Genomic DNA, 16275 nt, shown 5'->3' on the forward strand with positions numbered 1-16275 from the left:
ACAATTCTTCTTCAGTTGTCTTTTATTATGGAGCACAGTAATTTTTCTCTGTATAGTCTTTAACTAAAATTGTGAAGCCTGTGTCGCACACACCTAAAAACCTTTAGAAATGAATGCATTTACTGTTTGTATGACAATAAAATGAACAGAGTAAAGCAGTATGGGGTGCACATCCCACAAAAGTGTTAATTTTATTTTTAAATGTTTAAAAATTTTATATCCTTTAATATAAGATTTTTGTCCTCACATTTATCCCAATTAGTAGCCCTTTTTGCAAGACAATGTGTCACCTTTATTATGGAGGTCAAATACACCAACTTCCGGTGTCTATCCCGGACATGTTTTTTAAAAACTTTATTTACAAAAGACAAACACAGGTAATTGTCTACGAATGTAAATCAGAAGATTTCCGAGTTTAAAGAAAACTTTTCAACACTGATATTTTGTTATTCAGGCACTTTTAGACAAACGCCTAAATGTTTATGTTATTTGTGAACTGTAATCAAGAGTTCTCAAAGTTTTTGAGAAAAAGAAATGTTGGGAAAGATGCCATTACATGCAATGTCGAGAACCAACTCCTAGGGGTCGCTGTGTCATTCAGTACTAAAATAACACATTAAAAGCATGAAGAACACAGTCATAACCATATACAGTCATTGGTCATAACTAATTATATAAATAAATAATAGACCGTGGAATTTGCAGACTAAATGTTTAAACTCAGTTCATTAAGTAATATTTTTACCTTTGAGTCTATAAATTTCTGAAATTAAACAAAATCCTGGAACAGTGCTGGTTAATGGAAACAAATCTTATTTATATCCTTTTTCTTAAATCTTTAACAGGATTCTTTTTATTTGACACTTTTCTTTTCTTAGAGGCTCCCGCATTTTAAAAAGTTGGAACTTTTTCTGGACTCTCCGCATAAATAAACACGAGCACCCAGTTCGGAAAAACGTTACAAATGTATTTGCACAGAAGATGCTTCACACAGTTTGTTCACTTACATATTTACAAATCTCCTGTTACACTTTACACACTTTCATACAAACCAAAATGTCTGTACGACATCTCTCAAAGGTTCTTTAATTACTGTTAATTTATAAAGTTATTAGAGACAATGAAATCTAACTAAAAGAAGAAATCTGAAGGAGCTGTGAGACTACGACACAAACTACAGTCACTCCGACGCATCAGCTGTTTTACACTCATGCAGTTCTCGGTAATCAGAGGATTTATTGCTGGACCTCAGGTAGTGAAAACACACCTCTGACCTCTGTGTGGAAGATAAAGACAACTCTACTGAGTCATTTAAAGAAAGCACATAATTAAAAACTGCCCTTTCCAGTTCTGAGAACGCTTTCCTGCCCATGTCCACTGAGAAAAAGAAGGTTTATATATCAGAGCATTGAGAATAATGCAGATGTGTTAACGCCGCAGAGCTGCACTCTACGATTCCTCTTCCTTAGACAGCGTCTGAGGAGGAAAAACACAAAGGACTTCTTAGAAACAGGACAAATACTTTTAATTAAAAGACTATTTATTGTGTGTTTTATTTAAAACTCACCTGTTTGAGGAACTGTCGTCCAAAATAATTGGTAGCCATGTTCTTTAAGCTGGTCTTCCCTCCCACTTTGCACCTCACGTATCCGTACAGGTTGGCGCCTTGCAGCACGACGCCCATGATCACGACGGGCTGTGAGGAAGACGAAAGTTTTCTGAAATAAACCCTGGTCATATTTCATATTCCCCTTGTTATCAATAAATCCCACAAAAAGGCTGAAGGTGAACCACGTGTATCCTCTTCACTGCTTGTATGTTCCCAGAACACGTGAGAACATGCTGAATACACAATAAAGAGATGCACTGATCTTTTTAAGGGAGTAACTCACAGTCACAGGGAGTTTATGATTGCAGTTGTTGTCTGGGCCAACAGCTGGAACCATCAGAGTGTCTTTTTCTATGATGATTCCTTGCAAAGATTTTGATCTTAGTTTTAATTTTTTAAAAGTTATGACTTCTAACCTTAACTGGGACCTTACTGCATCAGGTCATGTGAACCTCAAACGAGCATATAGCCTCCAGGGAAACACTGGGTGCATGTCTGACACATCACCTCATAAAAGGTTCAAATCACACTGTGAGCATTTCAGGCATTGAGCATTCAGGCTGAAGGAGTCTACTGTGTTCCTGTGCCTGACTCCCAAACAACAATCTCGAGGGATAAAACCTGTAGTTTAAAAGTGACGTTTCTCTTGGGGCCACTTGGAGGCGTCTCCCAAAGTGAGTCCGTCCACACAGACTCATCTTAAACTCCACAGAGAACTTTTTTACCCTCTACGGACCGTTTCTTCTTTCTTAGGTGGTTTTAGGTAACGTAGCTGCTAGCCATCTGCTAGCCAAAACAAAAACACTGAGGCTTCAAACTGTGAAGCCCAAAACCACAGGATGGCTATGCCCATCTTTCATATACAGTCTATATGCAAATAAAAGTCCCACAAAGGAGCCAACGGGTCTCATCGTCTGTGAGCTGCAAACTGATAGTGATAAGTGATTCTTTTTATAACAAATTTCCACAAACCAATTAAGTTACCTTAAAACTTAGAGATATTACTCAGAATTGCGTCCCCCTCGTGCAGCATGAAAACTTTGAAAGCAAGCTTGAGATGCAGGGTGAGAGCAGGGAAACACTGGCACATGTTTATCAAGTAATTATTGTCTAATTTTACTTAAGAAAGCACCAAGAACTAATAGGGTTCAGTGGGCTTAGAGCTGAGAGACACAGCCAGGAGCTAGGTTTTATTTTCTCAGTGCTGTGAGAAAAATAAAGGTGTAACTGAGTTTTAATGTGATTTGTTGATAATAAGAAAAACAGCATTTGTCCAATCACTAAAATCTAACAACTTACCATCCATTTAATCCTGAATGAAAACAGGGTGCTAAAGACAAAGATGACCCAGAGGACGGGGCAAACAATCAGTCCGAGCCAGAATATCCTGGACTCTGAATCTGATGCTTGCTGCTTCCCTGTACCCTGAAGAAGAAGGAAACAGGATATCTCAGTTAGACATCTGCGAACACGATAAGGCCTGTTGACAGTAAACATCTGGACGGAGCAACCTGACACAGAGCAACAGGTCAGAGTCATGTTTAGCTATAGCCCCGTGTTGGAGCCAGAACGGATTCAGCAGAGATGCATCTCACCTTCCTCGACTCAAACACCCAGTGGCTTCGTCCATCGTCATCCACCTGATTCCACCACCGCAGACCAACCATCAACCTCCCAGTGATGTTCTGCAGTTGGAGAGATTTATGGCTTTGTTACGGAGATTCTGGCAAATCTTATTCACAAGGTGCTGGATCTGAATACTGTTTCCTAGGTTTAATTATTTACACAAGTCTTTGTGTAACAGTGTAACTCTGGAAACCGAGTCCAGTTGCACATCTGACTTACAGAGGAAAACCGGAGCTATTATCCAAAGAGATTCTACAGCAGATTTAAGCAAGCCTAACAAAAAAAAAAAAAAAAAAAAAAAAAAAAAAAAGGCACTCAATGAGCCAATCGATCGCCCGAACAGAAAAAACATCAACTCTGGCCGGCACATGTACGCACTAAAGGGTCACAACAGCTTCAGTTGTGTGGTAAAAAGCACCACATACTTGATACTGCAGAAAAGATCTTTTATCAGATCTAGCTCCTGATTTTCTACATGCACTTTTTCTATTCCAGTAAACGTTTAAATGCTGCTTTCAACTGCCCCTTTGCCCCAAGGCGTCACCACAGCACATAGCGCCACACACTTGATTTGGCAGTTTCCCACCAGATGATTTCCATTTAACCCCAAAAAGGATTTGCGTCTCCAGCTGGAATCGTACCAGCAACCTGCCAAGCAAGTGTGCTAACCACTATACCAGTGACCACTGAAATTAATCCCATAGCTCTTCAGTCATTCATTTCTGTTGGTAAGGGATTCAGATTCATTCCAAGGAGGCAGTTTTGTTGTGAGATTTGCTTTTAGAAGGACTAGTTTATGTGGACTTCACTACCATGAGGCTATTTAAACCGATTCAACGTGAACATCATCAGCACACAATAACACATCCACAAGAACCAGTGAATGACAAACGTCCAGAAAGCAGAGGTCTTTAAATCTCACTGCAGGTAGTGAAGCTACAGTGATCAAATACAGAAAACAGCACATTACAAATGTCAGATTGGCCTGTAAACTCTGCCTCAACTCATCATGATTATGACTGGATGCCTGCAGTACCGGCTGTAGAGTATCAGGTCTCCAAGGCTCCGAACTGTCTGTCAAAAAACACGATGGTTGAATCCGTGACCAAAACCTTCACCATGTTTTTCTCACGACTGCTCATCATCTCATCCGAGCACCAACAATTCATTCAAAACTAATAATCAAAAACCAAAAAGTGAGAACAGTTGGCAAGCTTTTAGGACAATTTCCAATCTTGCTTTTAAGCTCCTGATAAAACTTTTATCTCATCTGGTCCACTCTTCCTCTGAGTTCTGCCTTTAAGAATTGCACCAACAAAAAGCAAAAAAGCCCCACCAAGATCATTAATTATAATCAATACAACAACTCCTTCCATCACTACAGTGGAGATATTAAAGTGATAAAGTGATAAGAGAAACACCTTTACTGTCCAGAAGTCACATGAGAGCAGAAGGATTATTGTGACCATGCAGGCGATGAAGCTCCCGCTGATGAGCTCAGCGAGCAGGTACACGATGATGGCAATGACTCTGAAGAAGAGGTGGAAGAAGGCCGCTACCGGATGCCTGGTGACACATTTTTAACGAATTTAATATGACAGAGTATCCACACAGATCAATAACCAATATTGTGTCATATTAATAACAATTATAATCATTATTATTAATAAGAACAAATAATAATAACAACATTTAAAAAATCTTTTTGTTTTTTTGCTCAGTGTAAAACTTAAACATGGGTCTCTGACAACAGCAAAAGTCATTGTAAAATATTGTCTCTAACAGTCAACTAGCCCACATCAGATGATAGCGATAACTTAGCAGACAGATCAGTGAAGTCCTTGTAAAAGTGTGAAAACATACCAAACAAACCCCACAAACCATTATTATCTTGATATGAAGTAGTGACTTGCACAACAAACAGCAAAAGCTTTTCCTTGAAATGTAAATAAATCCTTTAATGAAGTATAAACTATCTTCTCTGCAGAGAAAATGTTAAATCCTTCAGCGATCTGCAAACTTACTTAACGCCTGACTTCTTCGACCTTTTCCCTGCGTCATCCTCGGCATCAAACAGAGACACGTCTTCATCGTTGGTATCCTGAGGGATCAATAAGGAAGAGGCTTAAACCTCAACATAAAACAATGTGAAAAAAAGCCTCGTCTCTCTGTGGTCAGGGATCATCAGAGGAGTAAGATTGATAACAGTCTGTTTGAAACAGAAATCTGGAGGTTTCGTAATACTAATACACAATTCTGTAACAGGTTGTTTCTGAGCTTTTAACATCATAAATAAATACTCCAAGTCCTCACAGTACAACTTCATATGCCTCAAAACACACTCCTGTTGTTGGGGTAATAGTTTTTTTATTCCTATATTATCAAGAGATTCAGTTTACTAACTTAAATGGCAAAATAAATCTTCAAATGCTGACACTTAACAAGTTAGAACCAACAAGAGTACCAAGAAAATAAGCAAACAGTTGTTATTATTATTGAAAACATGCCATTTCTTCATTATTGTTGCACTCTAACAGCTGTCAGCTCAAACACAGAGCAGGCCTAACACTAAGATCTTATTAAGTTGTTTTGAAATGTTAGCAGGATAACTTAAAGTGAATTCATTTGACCTGTAAACTGGAAAAACCAAATACTTACCAGCTGCTTAAAGAACAGCAGCTGATAATATAGACTGGAGTGAGGTCACTTTAGCTTCTCTGTGCCAGGAGACAGTTTAAAGCTCACACTTTTGTTTGCTCGGATTATAAACAGCACAAACATTGCCACGTTAGCAAGATGTAACTTCATTTCACGTTTTGTCACCTTGTTTGCTGATGTTTGTTCAGGCTGATGCTAACTTTAGCAATCGTTAGCTGACACCGCAACACAACAGATGCCCTCTAGCGTAAATTTGCCGTATACAAGTTTAAAGCGAACATTCTGATCGTGGGTTTTTTTTCCGAGTAGAAAACTTCATCGTTTGATCCGTTTTAAAAACATTATTTTAACGGTAGCTGAGCTGAAATGTTAGCGTCTTAACTACTTAGCAATATTAGCACCACAGATGTCCAACCGAGCTGGGAAACATTCTTCAGCTTCATTAAATAATTTTACTGACGATTAATGCTTAAACAGTCTCACGTTAGCTGTTAACCACACTAAGACATTATTTAAAAAAATAGGAAATAAATGTGCTCTTACTTACGGCTAGCATCTTGAAACTTGGTCAGGCTCTTCCTGCTTACATGCTCAGTTACACGTCACTATAGTCAGGTGACCAAAACGCGCCACGTCACTGAAGTCCACGCGGTTCCTCTATAAAAAAGTGTTTGACGTAATATTTTACTTTTGAAAACAACATTTTTTGGATCATAAAATGATTACCATACATTCAATTCAATTCAATTTTATTTATATAGCGCCAAACCACAACAAAAGTCGCCTCAAGGCGCTTCATAGATACAGAGAAAAACCCAACAATCATATGACCCCCTATGAGCAAGCACTTTGGCGACAGTGGGAAGGAAAAACTCCCTTTTAACAGGAAGAAACCTCCGGCAGAACCAGGCTCAGGGAGGGGCGGGGCCATCTGCTGCAACCGGTTGGGGTGAGAGAAGGAAGACAGGATAAAAGACATGCTGCGGAAGAGAGACAGAGGTTAATAACAGATATGATTCAATGCAGAGAGGTCTATTAATACATAGTGAGTGAGAAAGGTGACTGGAAAGGAAAAACTCAATGCATCATGGGAATCCCCCGGCAGCCTACGTCTATTGCAGCATAACTAAGGGAGGATTCAGGGTCACCTGGTCCAGCCCTAACTATATGCTTTAGCAAAAAGGAAAGTTTTAAGCCTAATCTTAAAAGTAGAGATAGTTTCTGTCTCCCGAATCCAAACTGGAAGCTGGTTCCACAGAAGAGGGGCCTGAAAACTGAAGGCTCTGCCTCCCATTCTACTTTTAAATACTCTAGGAACAACAAGTAGGCCTGCAGAGCGAGAGCGAAGTGCTCTAATAGGGTGATATGGTACTACAAGGTCATTAAGATAAGATGGGGCCTGATTATTTAAGACCTTGTATGTGAGGAGCAGGATTTTGAATTCAATTCTGGACTTAACAGGAAGCCAATGAAGGGAAGCCAAAACAGGAGAAATATGCTCTCTCCTTCTAGTCCCTGTCAGGACTCTTGCTGCAGCATTTTGGATTAGCTGAAGGCTTTTCAGTGAGTTTTTTGGACATCCTGATAATAATGAATTACAGTAGTCCAGCCTGGAAGTAATAAATGCATGAACTAGTTTTTCAGCGTCACTCTGAGACAGGATATTTCTAATTTTAGAGATGTTGCGCAAATGGAAGAAAGCAGTCTTACATATTTGTTTAATATGTGCGTTGAAGGACATGTCCTGGTCAAAAATGACTCCAAGGTTCCTCACAGCGTTACTGGAGGCCAAGGTAATGCCATCCAGAGTATGAATCTGGTTAGATACCATATTTCTAACATTAAATATATATTAGATATATATTTATACTAATAATTTGCAATAATATGTTTTTTTTGCGTTCTATTTTTTTTTATTTCAATTTCTTTTTGTTTTTTAATGTGTTAATTGATTCATTAAATTGTGTATTTGTTGTATACTATTACTCAGAAATGACAGGTATAGAAATATTATGTTCATAGTGTCATATATATAGGTTAATCCATCCAATTCAGGGTTGCAGGGCAGGGGAGGGGGGTACACCCCAAAAAGGTCTCCAGGGGTCTTGACACAAAAAGACAGTCAATCACACTCACATTCGCACCTGTGGCTAATTTAGAATCGGCAGTCATCCAAACATCTGCATGTCTTTGTACTCTGGGAGGAAGCCAGAGTACCCGAGAGAACTCATTCAGACAAGTGGAGAACATGCAAGCTGCACATAGATAGGCTTGGATTCAAAGCCCAGACCTTCTTGCTATGAGATTAGGTACAGAAAAATCATCAACGATATTTTAAGTGTACTGATTTTTTTTTAATCCTAGCTTTGGTAATTTAACAGCACATATGGTTCACATGGATTAAAGAGGCCTCTGGGCACAGAAAGAGACACAAACTACAAACCATGCAGTTGGTAATGCTTTGTCTCTCCACCTGTGTACATGTCTGATATTTTGTCTGTTTGTGACTCTTCCTGCTCATGTTGCATCTTTATTTCTTTAATGTACATATGCAGGGTTTTTTTTTTTTTGTCAATGTCAGCATTTGTTTTGCAGCTTTTGTTCACTTTTACATCAGTGAAGAAATGTGCCTTTTTCTCCCTAAGTGACCAAAGCTTGGTGCAGTCATCTTTCTTTTTCACCAGCAAATCTCGAGGTTGATTTACTTGAACAAACCACCACAGTGTGGCCTCTGCTCTACGGAGAGATACAACAAGGAAGCTTTCCAAAAAAAAGTATTAAACAAGGCTAAGGAATAACCCATGTCTCGAAAAGCTAAAACAAAAATTTTGAATCCTAAATGATCCACTTAGTTTTTGAAATCATATTTATGTGTGCCACAGAAACGTACATTAGCAAATGTTTAAAGGATGCTGTTGATTTGATGACGTGGAGTGTTTCAAACTGTGAACAAAACCAGGCATTTGTTTTGCAAATGCAGATACGCCTTTTTATTTGCATACAGAAAATATAGAACATTTTCAGTAACAGTAGTCCCAAAGACACACCGGTGAAGAGCATCAACATGACGTGATCCCAAATGAGAAACAGATTATTCGTTTTGCAACAAAAATAAATCTCCTGTAAACAAGTTGTAACATTTCAAGAGTTCATCTCTTATTTTCCAGAATCAGTACAATACTCTCCTATACTTAAGTTCTCCAAGAAAAGAGGTTTATGAAGCAATATCTTCTGTTGTAGGTGAGGTGGGAGGAGACGGGGTTTTCGGAGGTAAAGGTTCCCCAGGCGCCACCAAGAGAACATTGTTCTCTTTCTTGGGCAGCCAGACCGCCGGGTACAAAGGCTCCAGGAACTCCGTCTGGTACTTGTGGATGAGCGTCATGGTCTCACCCACCCCGTAGAATGCCAGTAGGCCTTGCGTGTAGTCCACATAAACCCCAATACGACTAAACATCTCCACATTCAGGGGAGTTTCCACATCACAGTGCCAGGTGGAGAAGTTACGGCCATTCCACTGAAGGCACCAGGAGAAGCTGTTCCCCGTGATGCAGCTGTTGCTCTCATTGCCCTTGCGGTCGATGCTCTTGTACGTGAGGCCAACATGAGTGCTTTCACCTTGGATGTCTGCCTCAAAGTAGTGCCGGCCCATGTAGAAGCTCTCCACAGCCAGAACCTGACGGCAGTTCTCAAAGCGCTCGGGCACATCGGGGTAAGGATGCTGCCAGGGCGAGGTGTTTGTCACCTTTTTGTTATCCTCCGTTAGGCGGAGGAACTTATGAGCCGTTGCAGGATCAAAACTCACTTGGGCAGCATCTGCAAAGGATTGTTGAACATGTCAGTTTACTTATGTTACGCAACAAGACAGGCAGGAGAGCAAATAGCTGTAGTCCCAAAGATTACAGTGTAAACACAGATACTTCAAAACTACACTACAATATGGCTGTTGTGCTATATTAAGTAGTTTTGTGTTAGCTAATTTATAGTTTATGTTTCAGTAGACTCACTGTAGATTTGCAAAGTTGTGACACCATGAGTGCAATGGGTTACCTGGTTGGGATGCTGGGAAACCATGAGGAAAACATAATGCAGTGATCAGGTGAAAACCAAACTTCGAGCAGATTTCCATAAAATGATACTGCATTATGTTTACTGGCTTGTCCTTATTTTCTGCCATATGCATACTACTATAATGGTGGATGTCAGTCACCATTATAGTGATTAATTCCCATGAGGGAAAAGAAAAAGTTCCAATCCTGCCCTGAACACTCAGTTTCACACAGTTCTCTTTTATTTCTACTCTTGGCTCTGTATTATGTCAGTGGAAGGGAATACCCTGAATATGGTCATCTCATGTACACAACTCTAGCTGTGCCCACAGAAGCTCCGCCCATGTTGTTGGTCTATTTGGTATTTTGACAGTACATTTGTTTTGATAGCTTGGTCGGCATTATCAGCAAAAAGCCAGACTCGTTCTCGGTGGGTGCTGTTCTATGTTCCTACTGCCTGCTGTGGTCACAAGCCCTGAGTAGTGACAGAGAGAATGAGATTGTGGATAAAACCTGTGGAAATGAGGGACTTGGTCATTTTGGGAGGGATTCAGAGTAAAGTCCCTATTTCTCTACATCCACAGGAACCACTTGAAAGTGGTTGGGGATCGCTCAGGATGCCTTCTGAACAAGGCCCGACAGCGTCTCTACCACCTCAGACGCTTGAGAGACTTCCGACTGCCCTGCAAGGTGCTCAGGAACTTTTACTCCTGCACCATAGAGAGCATCCTGACGGGAAACATCTCAACCTGGTTCGGGAACAGCACCATGCAGGACAGGCGAGCTCTACAGAGGGTTGTGCGATCAGCTGAGCGCACCATCCGCTCCGAGCTCCCTGACCTGCACTCAATCTACAGCAGGCGGTGCTGGACCAAGGCCAGGAAGATCGTGAAGGCCCTCAGCCATCCCAACAACAGACTGTTCTCTGTGTTGAGGTCAGGAAGGCGATTCCGCTCCCTGAAGACCAACACAGAGAGACTGAGGAGGAGCTTCTTTCCGCAGGCGATACGGTCTCTCAATCACACCACCACACAGTACTGACCCACACATATGGTTCTTACACACACACTGGACATTCTGGACATTTGTTTACACTAGTGGCCACTGCACAACTACACTGCATGGTCATCAAATCAAATCACTTTATCACAAGTCACTTAAATAAATCACTTTTAAGCACATTTGCACTGCACAAGACACTTAAATATGTGGATTGCACAACCCTGGACATTACATTTCTTTCAAAACTGATCAGGAAGGCTGGCTCTGTGGTCGGCATGAAGCTGGACACTCTGGTGACAGTGGCAGAGAAAAGGACACTAAAGAAACTGCTGGACATTATGGACAATGCTGGGCATCCTCTGCACACGGCCATAAACAACCAGAAGAGTCTGTTCAGTGACAGGTTGCTTCTCCCCAAGACAAGAACCAACAGACTTAAAAACTCCTTTGTCCCACACGCCATCAGACTGTTTAACTCCTCTCTGGAGGGGAGAGGGAGGGGAAACAGGAGGACAAAGGAGGGGGGAACAACTAAGCTGTAGTGCCTCTTCACCTCACTGTGCAATTACCTTTGTGCAATACTTTTTGTTAATAGTCAGCGGTGCAATAGACTCCATACTTGAAATGTGCAATCCACTTGTATTTTTATTTTTATTTTATTCCTATTTATTCTATTTATCCCCTTTGTATATTTTTATCTATATATGTCTTTGTATTTATATATGTGTGTATATATATATATATATATATATATATATAATATTCTGTAACTCTATAACTTCTGTCGGTGCTGTGCTTATTTGGAACCGAATTTCCCAGAGGAACCCACCCGAGGGATTAATAAAGTTTTATCTTATCTTATCTTATTACCATTTATTACTCGTACAGCTGCTCTTATTGTTCTATATTTCTTCATATATTCTTATATATTTTCTATATTGTGTATTTTGTTGTACAGTTATTTTATTTTATTTTATTTTTAACTTTAATTTTTATATTTTATTTTATTCTTTCCAAGTTAAATTTACCCTTCATTTTAATGTTCATATTTATTTCCTATCCTATTCATAGTCTTTTATTTTAGGTCACGAGCAGTTGTCCAAGCATTTCACTGCATATCGTACTGTGTATGACTGTGTATGTGACAAATAAAATTTGAATTTGATTTGAACTCCTAGGTAAGCATGCCCGGGCATTTCCTACTGGAGGGAGAACCTGGGGTAGACCCAGGACACTGTGCTTGTGGTCTTCATGAAATTTGCATCCTTGCCAAAACCCCATATTCATTATAGTTTTAAAATAAAAGACAGACTATAAGCACATCCAAGGTTGTTTTTTGGTTCTGGAAGCACATTGTTTGCTACTCGCAGTTCTTAACTACAGAAATACTTACACTTTAGAAAGTCCGCCCGTGTCACCGGATCTGGAAGAGACTTGATGTGTTTTGCTGCAACAATAGCCTTTACTGTTGTCTTTATTCCCACTTTGTCTGCAAAAAAAAAGAAGACATATTTTAGTGTCTCATAAGACAACATGTTTAGATTTCTCTTCATAAATTTTGTTTTTATTATGCACAAAAACGTTCTCCAGGGCAACAGGTATGTGCTGTCGTTTCATTTCTTATGGAGGCATATTAATGACTGGCAAAGCAGCTTCATCATGAATCATACATTCTGCTCTTGCTCAAGCACAGCTAAAAATTCTTTACAAGACTGAACATGCCCGGCAGCTACACAACTGTCCGGATCTCTGTGCTCTTGCTGCTGCTATGTAGTTGCTTCCTGCTCACTTTCTTACCGCTTTTGCACGTTTCTTTGACTTTGCCTATGTATGAAGACACCAGCAAGGCACAGAGCTCCTGCGTGGAGTCAACAATCACACGGCTGAAGTGATTCAGACAGTCCATCAGGCCGATGTAGACACCAGGCAGGGAGATATCAGTGGCTTCTTTTTTCCACTCTGCGTATTCCTAGAAAACAAACACGGTGGCATTCAGGAATGAAAACTGAGGCATTTCTGCTGCCTTTAGGCACGAATGACTTCCTGTCTCGTTGAGAAATACAGCAAATGGTAAAGGTAAAGGAAAAGGCAAACAAATATATATATATATATATATATATATATATATACATATATACATATATATATAGTTTTAAATAAATTTGAATTTTAACTGAGATTAAATTGTGAACTGAGATGCCTGTTAAACAACAATATAGTAAATTCATAGACTTCATAAAGACTGTCTCACGAGTGCAGTTGTATGTGTCAAGTTGGAGGGGCTGAATATAATGCGAGTAAGCAAAATAGTGTATAAGTAGTGTACACGATGTGTTTTTAGTTGTCTTTATGAAGTTTTCTTCCTCTCTGATACACCTGTCCCTCAGTCAGGTGTACAAAGATTTTGTACTATAAGTTTAACTTATAAACTTTTAATTTGAATTTCCAACAGTTCCATTAACATTGTTGCTGTTTTCATTAGGTGAAAGGTGATATTCAAAAAGCCCAACTTGTTTCCTTTCACCTTGACATGAAAAGTAGGTTGAATCAAAACAAGCTCTGCTACCTTGAAACAAGCCTAAGGACAGATTCCTACACCTTTTCTTCCATAGTTATGACACTGCTGTCTTGAATTTGTACCTGCAGGAAATCCACATCATTTTTGTTCTTGGAAATCTTCTCCATCTGCACCTGAGTCTTCTTCAGATCTGTGCACCTCTGCTCCAGGTGAACCCGAATGCCCTCGGCTTGCTGCAGTGCCTGCTTCTCCTCACCCTCCAAGATCTCCGTCACCTCCTTCTTGGCTTTCTCCACCACCGCTTGCAGCTCCTCAAACTGGCTCTCGATCACTGCTCGTACATCCTTCACAGATTGCTGTAAAATACTGCCTTTAGTTTCTCTTAGTGTAAACAGAGTTCACATTCTGACATAATAACTTTTAATTACTTTAAAAGTTACAGTAAGTAACATGTAGGGAATCTGGCAGAGCCACATAACTGCAGACTCACTGCAGGAATTCATTACTCATTACTACTACATGATAAATATGGATTTCCTCTCACACCTCAGAGAAACCAGTTTGATTTGGGTGACTCCGAAATATCCAGGATTACAAACTGTTGAGTTCACAGGCCAGAAATAGCTGCAACCGACTCATTTTACTTAACTGTTGTGACTCTGTGTGACTCACAGTGAATCATTTCTAATGTTGTGTTTACCTCAATGGAGACTGTATTGAGCTGAAGTTTGTTGATGGCATTTTCTGCCGCCGTCATCGTCTTCATCATCTCATTCTGTTTCTCCCTCAGTTCGTTCTGTTAACAGAGCAAGAGTCAGTCAGCTTCCTCATAGAAAATATGTGTAGATGTTAATATCTAGATTGTTTCAGGGAAAACTTTTGCTCTCTGGTTCCTTTTATTCTGAAAGGGTCCGATATCTGACCCTAGGCTTGCATATCTGTGGTTTTCAAAGCGCTGGCTTTTTTTTTTCCAATCTGTCAAGTCAAGTCTAAATTCCTCAGGCAGATCCAGGCAACTCTGAAGCAGAGCAGCTATTCTGATATTAACTCCTACAATTGTAGGCCCAGCGGGAAGCGCTACAAGCGTCTCTCTGAGTCAGCATGCAAGTGCAGGTTTGAAATTAATTTAAAAAATATATATTTAATTTACTGCCAGGACAGGGATGTCCTACTTCCTGACTCATTTTTATATCACTTCCTGAAACACGACACCAACTTACAAGTGTTAGTTAATTATTGTGTCAGGCAGATGATACTTTGTGTTATTAATGCTATTGGCTTATCCAACCAATAGCATTATTGAAAATAATATTTGGGAGCTTTTGTGCCTGTGCACCAGCTTACACACTCACATGATAACACGTGTGCCCAAATTGTGATGTTACATTACAGGTGGAGGATCATTTCATTCCCAACTCCTAGTCCATGTTGCATTACATTTTTGTCCTATATAATCAACTTGGAAATAGCTGTCTCCGTATCATAGTGGCTGTTTTGTATTAAAACTAATTAAAATTGATTCACATCAAGGTTCAGAGTCCTCAGCTGGAACTGTCCCTGCTAACTTCGTGTTCATTTTAAAATCCCCACTTCAAGCTTGTATTGTTTTACACGTTTTCCTCTGCTGTGGTACTTCTACAATATTTTATATATTTGTTGTCTATTTTGTTTGTGAAAGATATGTGAAAATTAATAAAGACCATTTATACTAACTATTAACATGACTACTGAGCAAAAATCAGATCTGTGACTGCCTCAAGAGATCATTAATAAGACTTTGATGTGTTATTTGTGACCAATTCAATGCTTTTGATTGTTTTCATTATTCCCTGACTACATCATGTCAAACATGATGAAACATTATTCTGATGAAGAAGTTAAGCAAAGGTGACCTTTTGTTTGGCACCATGACAAATATCTGTCGTAAGTTATTACGCGAAAAACAATCTTTGGAAATACTTCCAGTGGGTTATGTTAGTTCCACTTTGATCCACACAATATTTGCTGAAAAGGTAGTTAAACATCTGAAGAGTCTTTTCCATAATCATTAAACCCACAACTCATACAGAGTTCTGTAAGACAAGAAAATGTTAAAAATGGTTTCATTGAATCATTTCAAACAAAATAATGTTTTAATGCTTTTCTTGTGCTGTAAAAAGGGACTGTCCTGCTCTCCCACTCCAGGAGGGTGGACAGCAGGATCAGCGTAAACAGAAGTGACTTATATAATAATTCTCTATTGTTCAATGTGGAACGAAAGCTCTGAAAAGGAAGAGGAAGAATTCATCATACTGTGCTTTCTGTTTTTCTTCTGTCCAGTGTGTGTGTGTGTGTGTAAAGACCACCCCGGCTTACGAAGACCCCATTTAACGAAGAATTCAAGTTACAAAGGCACTTAACAGCAATATTTCTGCCCGTGGTACGGCAAAATGCCCGCGTAACGAAATAGATAAAATAGAAAATTAAAAAGAAATTTAATTAAATTCCATAATGTTATGTACATGTACACGTACGTATGTATGCATGCATACGCATGCTTTAACCTCCGCCACCTCCTCCTCCACCAAGAACTTCGTCTTCAGCCAGCATCGCCTCACTCAAAAGGCGATGGAAAAAGGTGCTTCGAATCCTCTGGAACAAATTAAATGCGTAAGTCGGGGTTCCACTGTACTTAAAATCACGTTTTGCAGGTCAGTAAATAAAGAATATTTGATCAGCGGTGGTGGGATTTCCGCCTACGCTCCTCCCACCAGTGTTTTCTCTGCAGTTCTAACAAAGAAGTCAAAGGTTTCGTAACGAGAGCACACTTCAAATAA

At 39.7% G+C, this 16275-nt stretch overlaps 2 protein-coding genes across 3 annotated transcripts in view; both read right to left on the minus strand.

Moving 5' to 3' along the window:
* Positions 1 to 946: 946 nt before the first annotated feature.
* tvp23b (trans-golgi network vesicle protein 23 homolog B (S. cerevisiae)) lies at positions 947 to 6535 on the minus strand. Its single transcript, XM_084937058.1, has 7 exons — positions 6441 to 6535; positions 5260 to 5336; positions 4657 to 4801; positions 3205 to 3294; positions 2909 to 3034; positions 1568 to 1696; positions 947 to 1476 (listed from the first exon to the last, which is right to left on the minus strand). The coding sequence occupies exons 1-7, from the start codon at positions 6447 to 6449 to the stop codon at positions 1450 to 1452; spliced, it is 603 nt and encodes a 200-aa protein (XP_084793184.1). The 5' UTR covers positions 6450 to 6535; the 3' UTR covers positions 947 to 1449.
* A 2320-nt stretch (positions 6536 to 8855) lies between these two features.
* trim16 (tripartite motif containing 16) overlaps positions 8856 to 16275 on the minus strand; it is a 10556-nt gene continuing 3136 nt past the window's right edge. For both annotated transcript variants that reach the window (XM_084937060.1, XM_084937059.1), the window contains 5 exons: positions 14160 to 14255; positions 13582 to 13815; positions 12739 to 12910; positions 12335 to 12430; positions 8856 to 9706 (listed from right to left, as the gene is read on the minus strand). In XM_084937060.1, coding sequence (XP_084793186.1) covers positions 9108 to 9706; positions 12335 to 12430; positions 12739 to 12910; positions 13582 to 13815; positions 14160 to 14255 — 1197 coding nt within the window. In that variant the 3' untranslated portion in view covers positions 8856 to 9107. The remainder of the gene's footprint in view (positions 9707 to 12334; positions 12431 to 12738; positions 12911 to 13581; positions 13816 to 14159; positions 14256 to 16275) is intronic.

The sequence above is a fragment of the Perissodus microlepis genome, chromosome 8 (assembly GCF_051167445.1).
Source record: "Perissodus microlepis isolate ML-2025 ecotype Zambia chromosome 8, ASM5116744v1, whole genome shotgun sequence".
NCBI lineage: Eukaryota > Metazoa > Chordata > Actinopteri > Cichliformes > Cichlidae > Perissodus > Perissodus microlepis.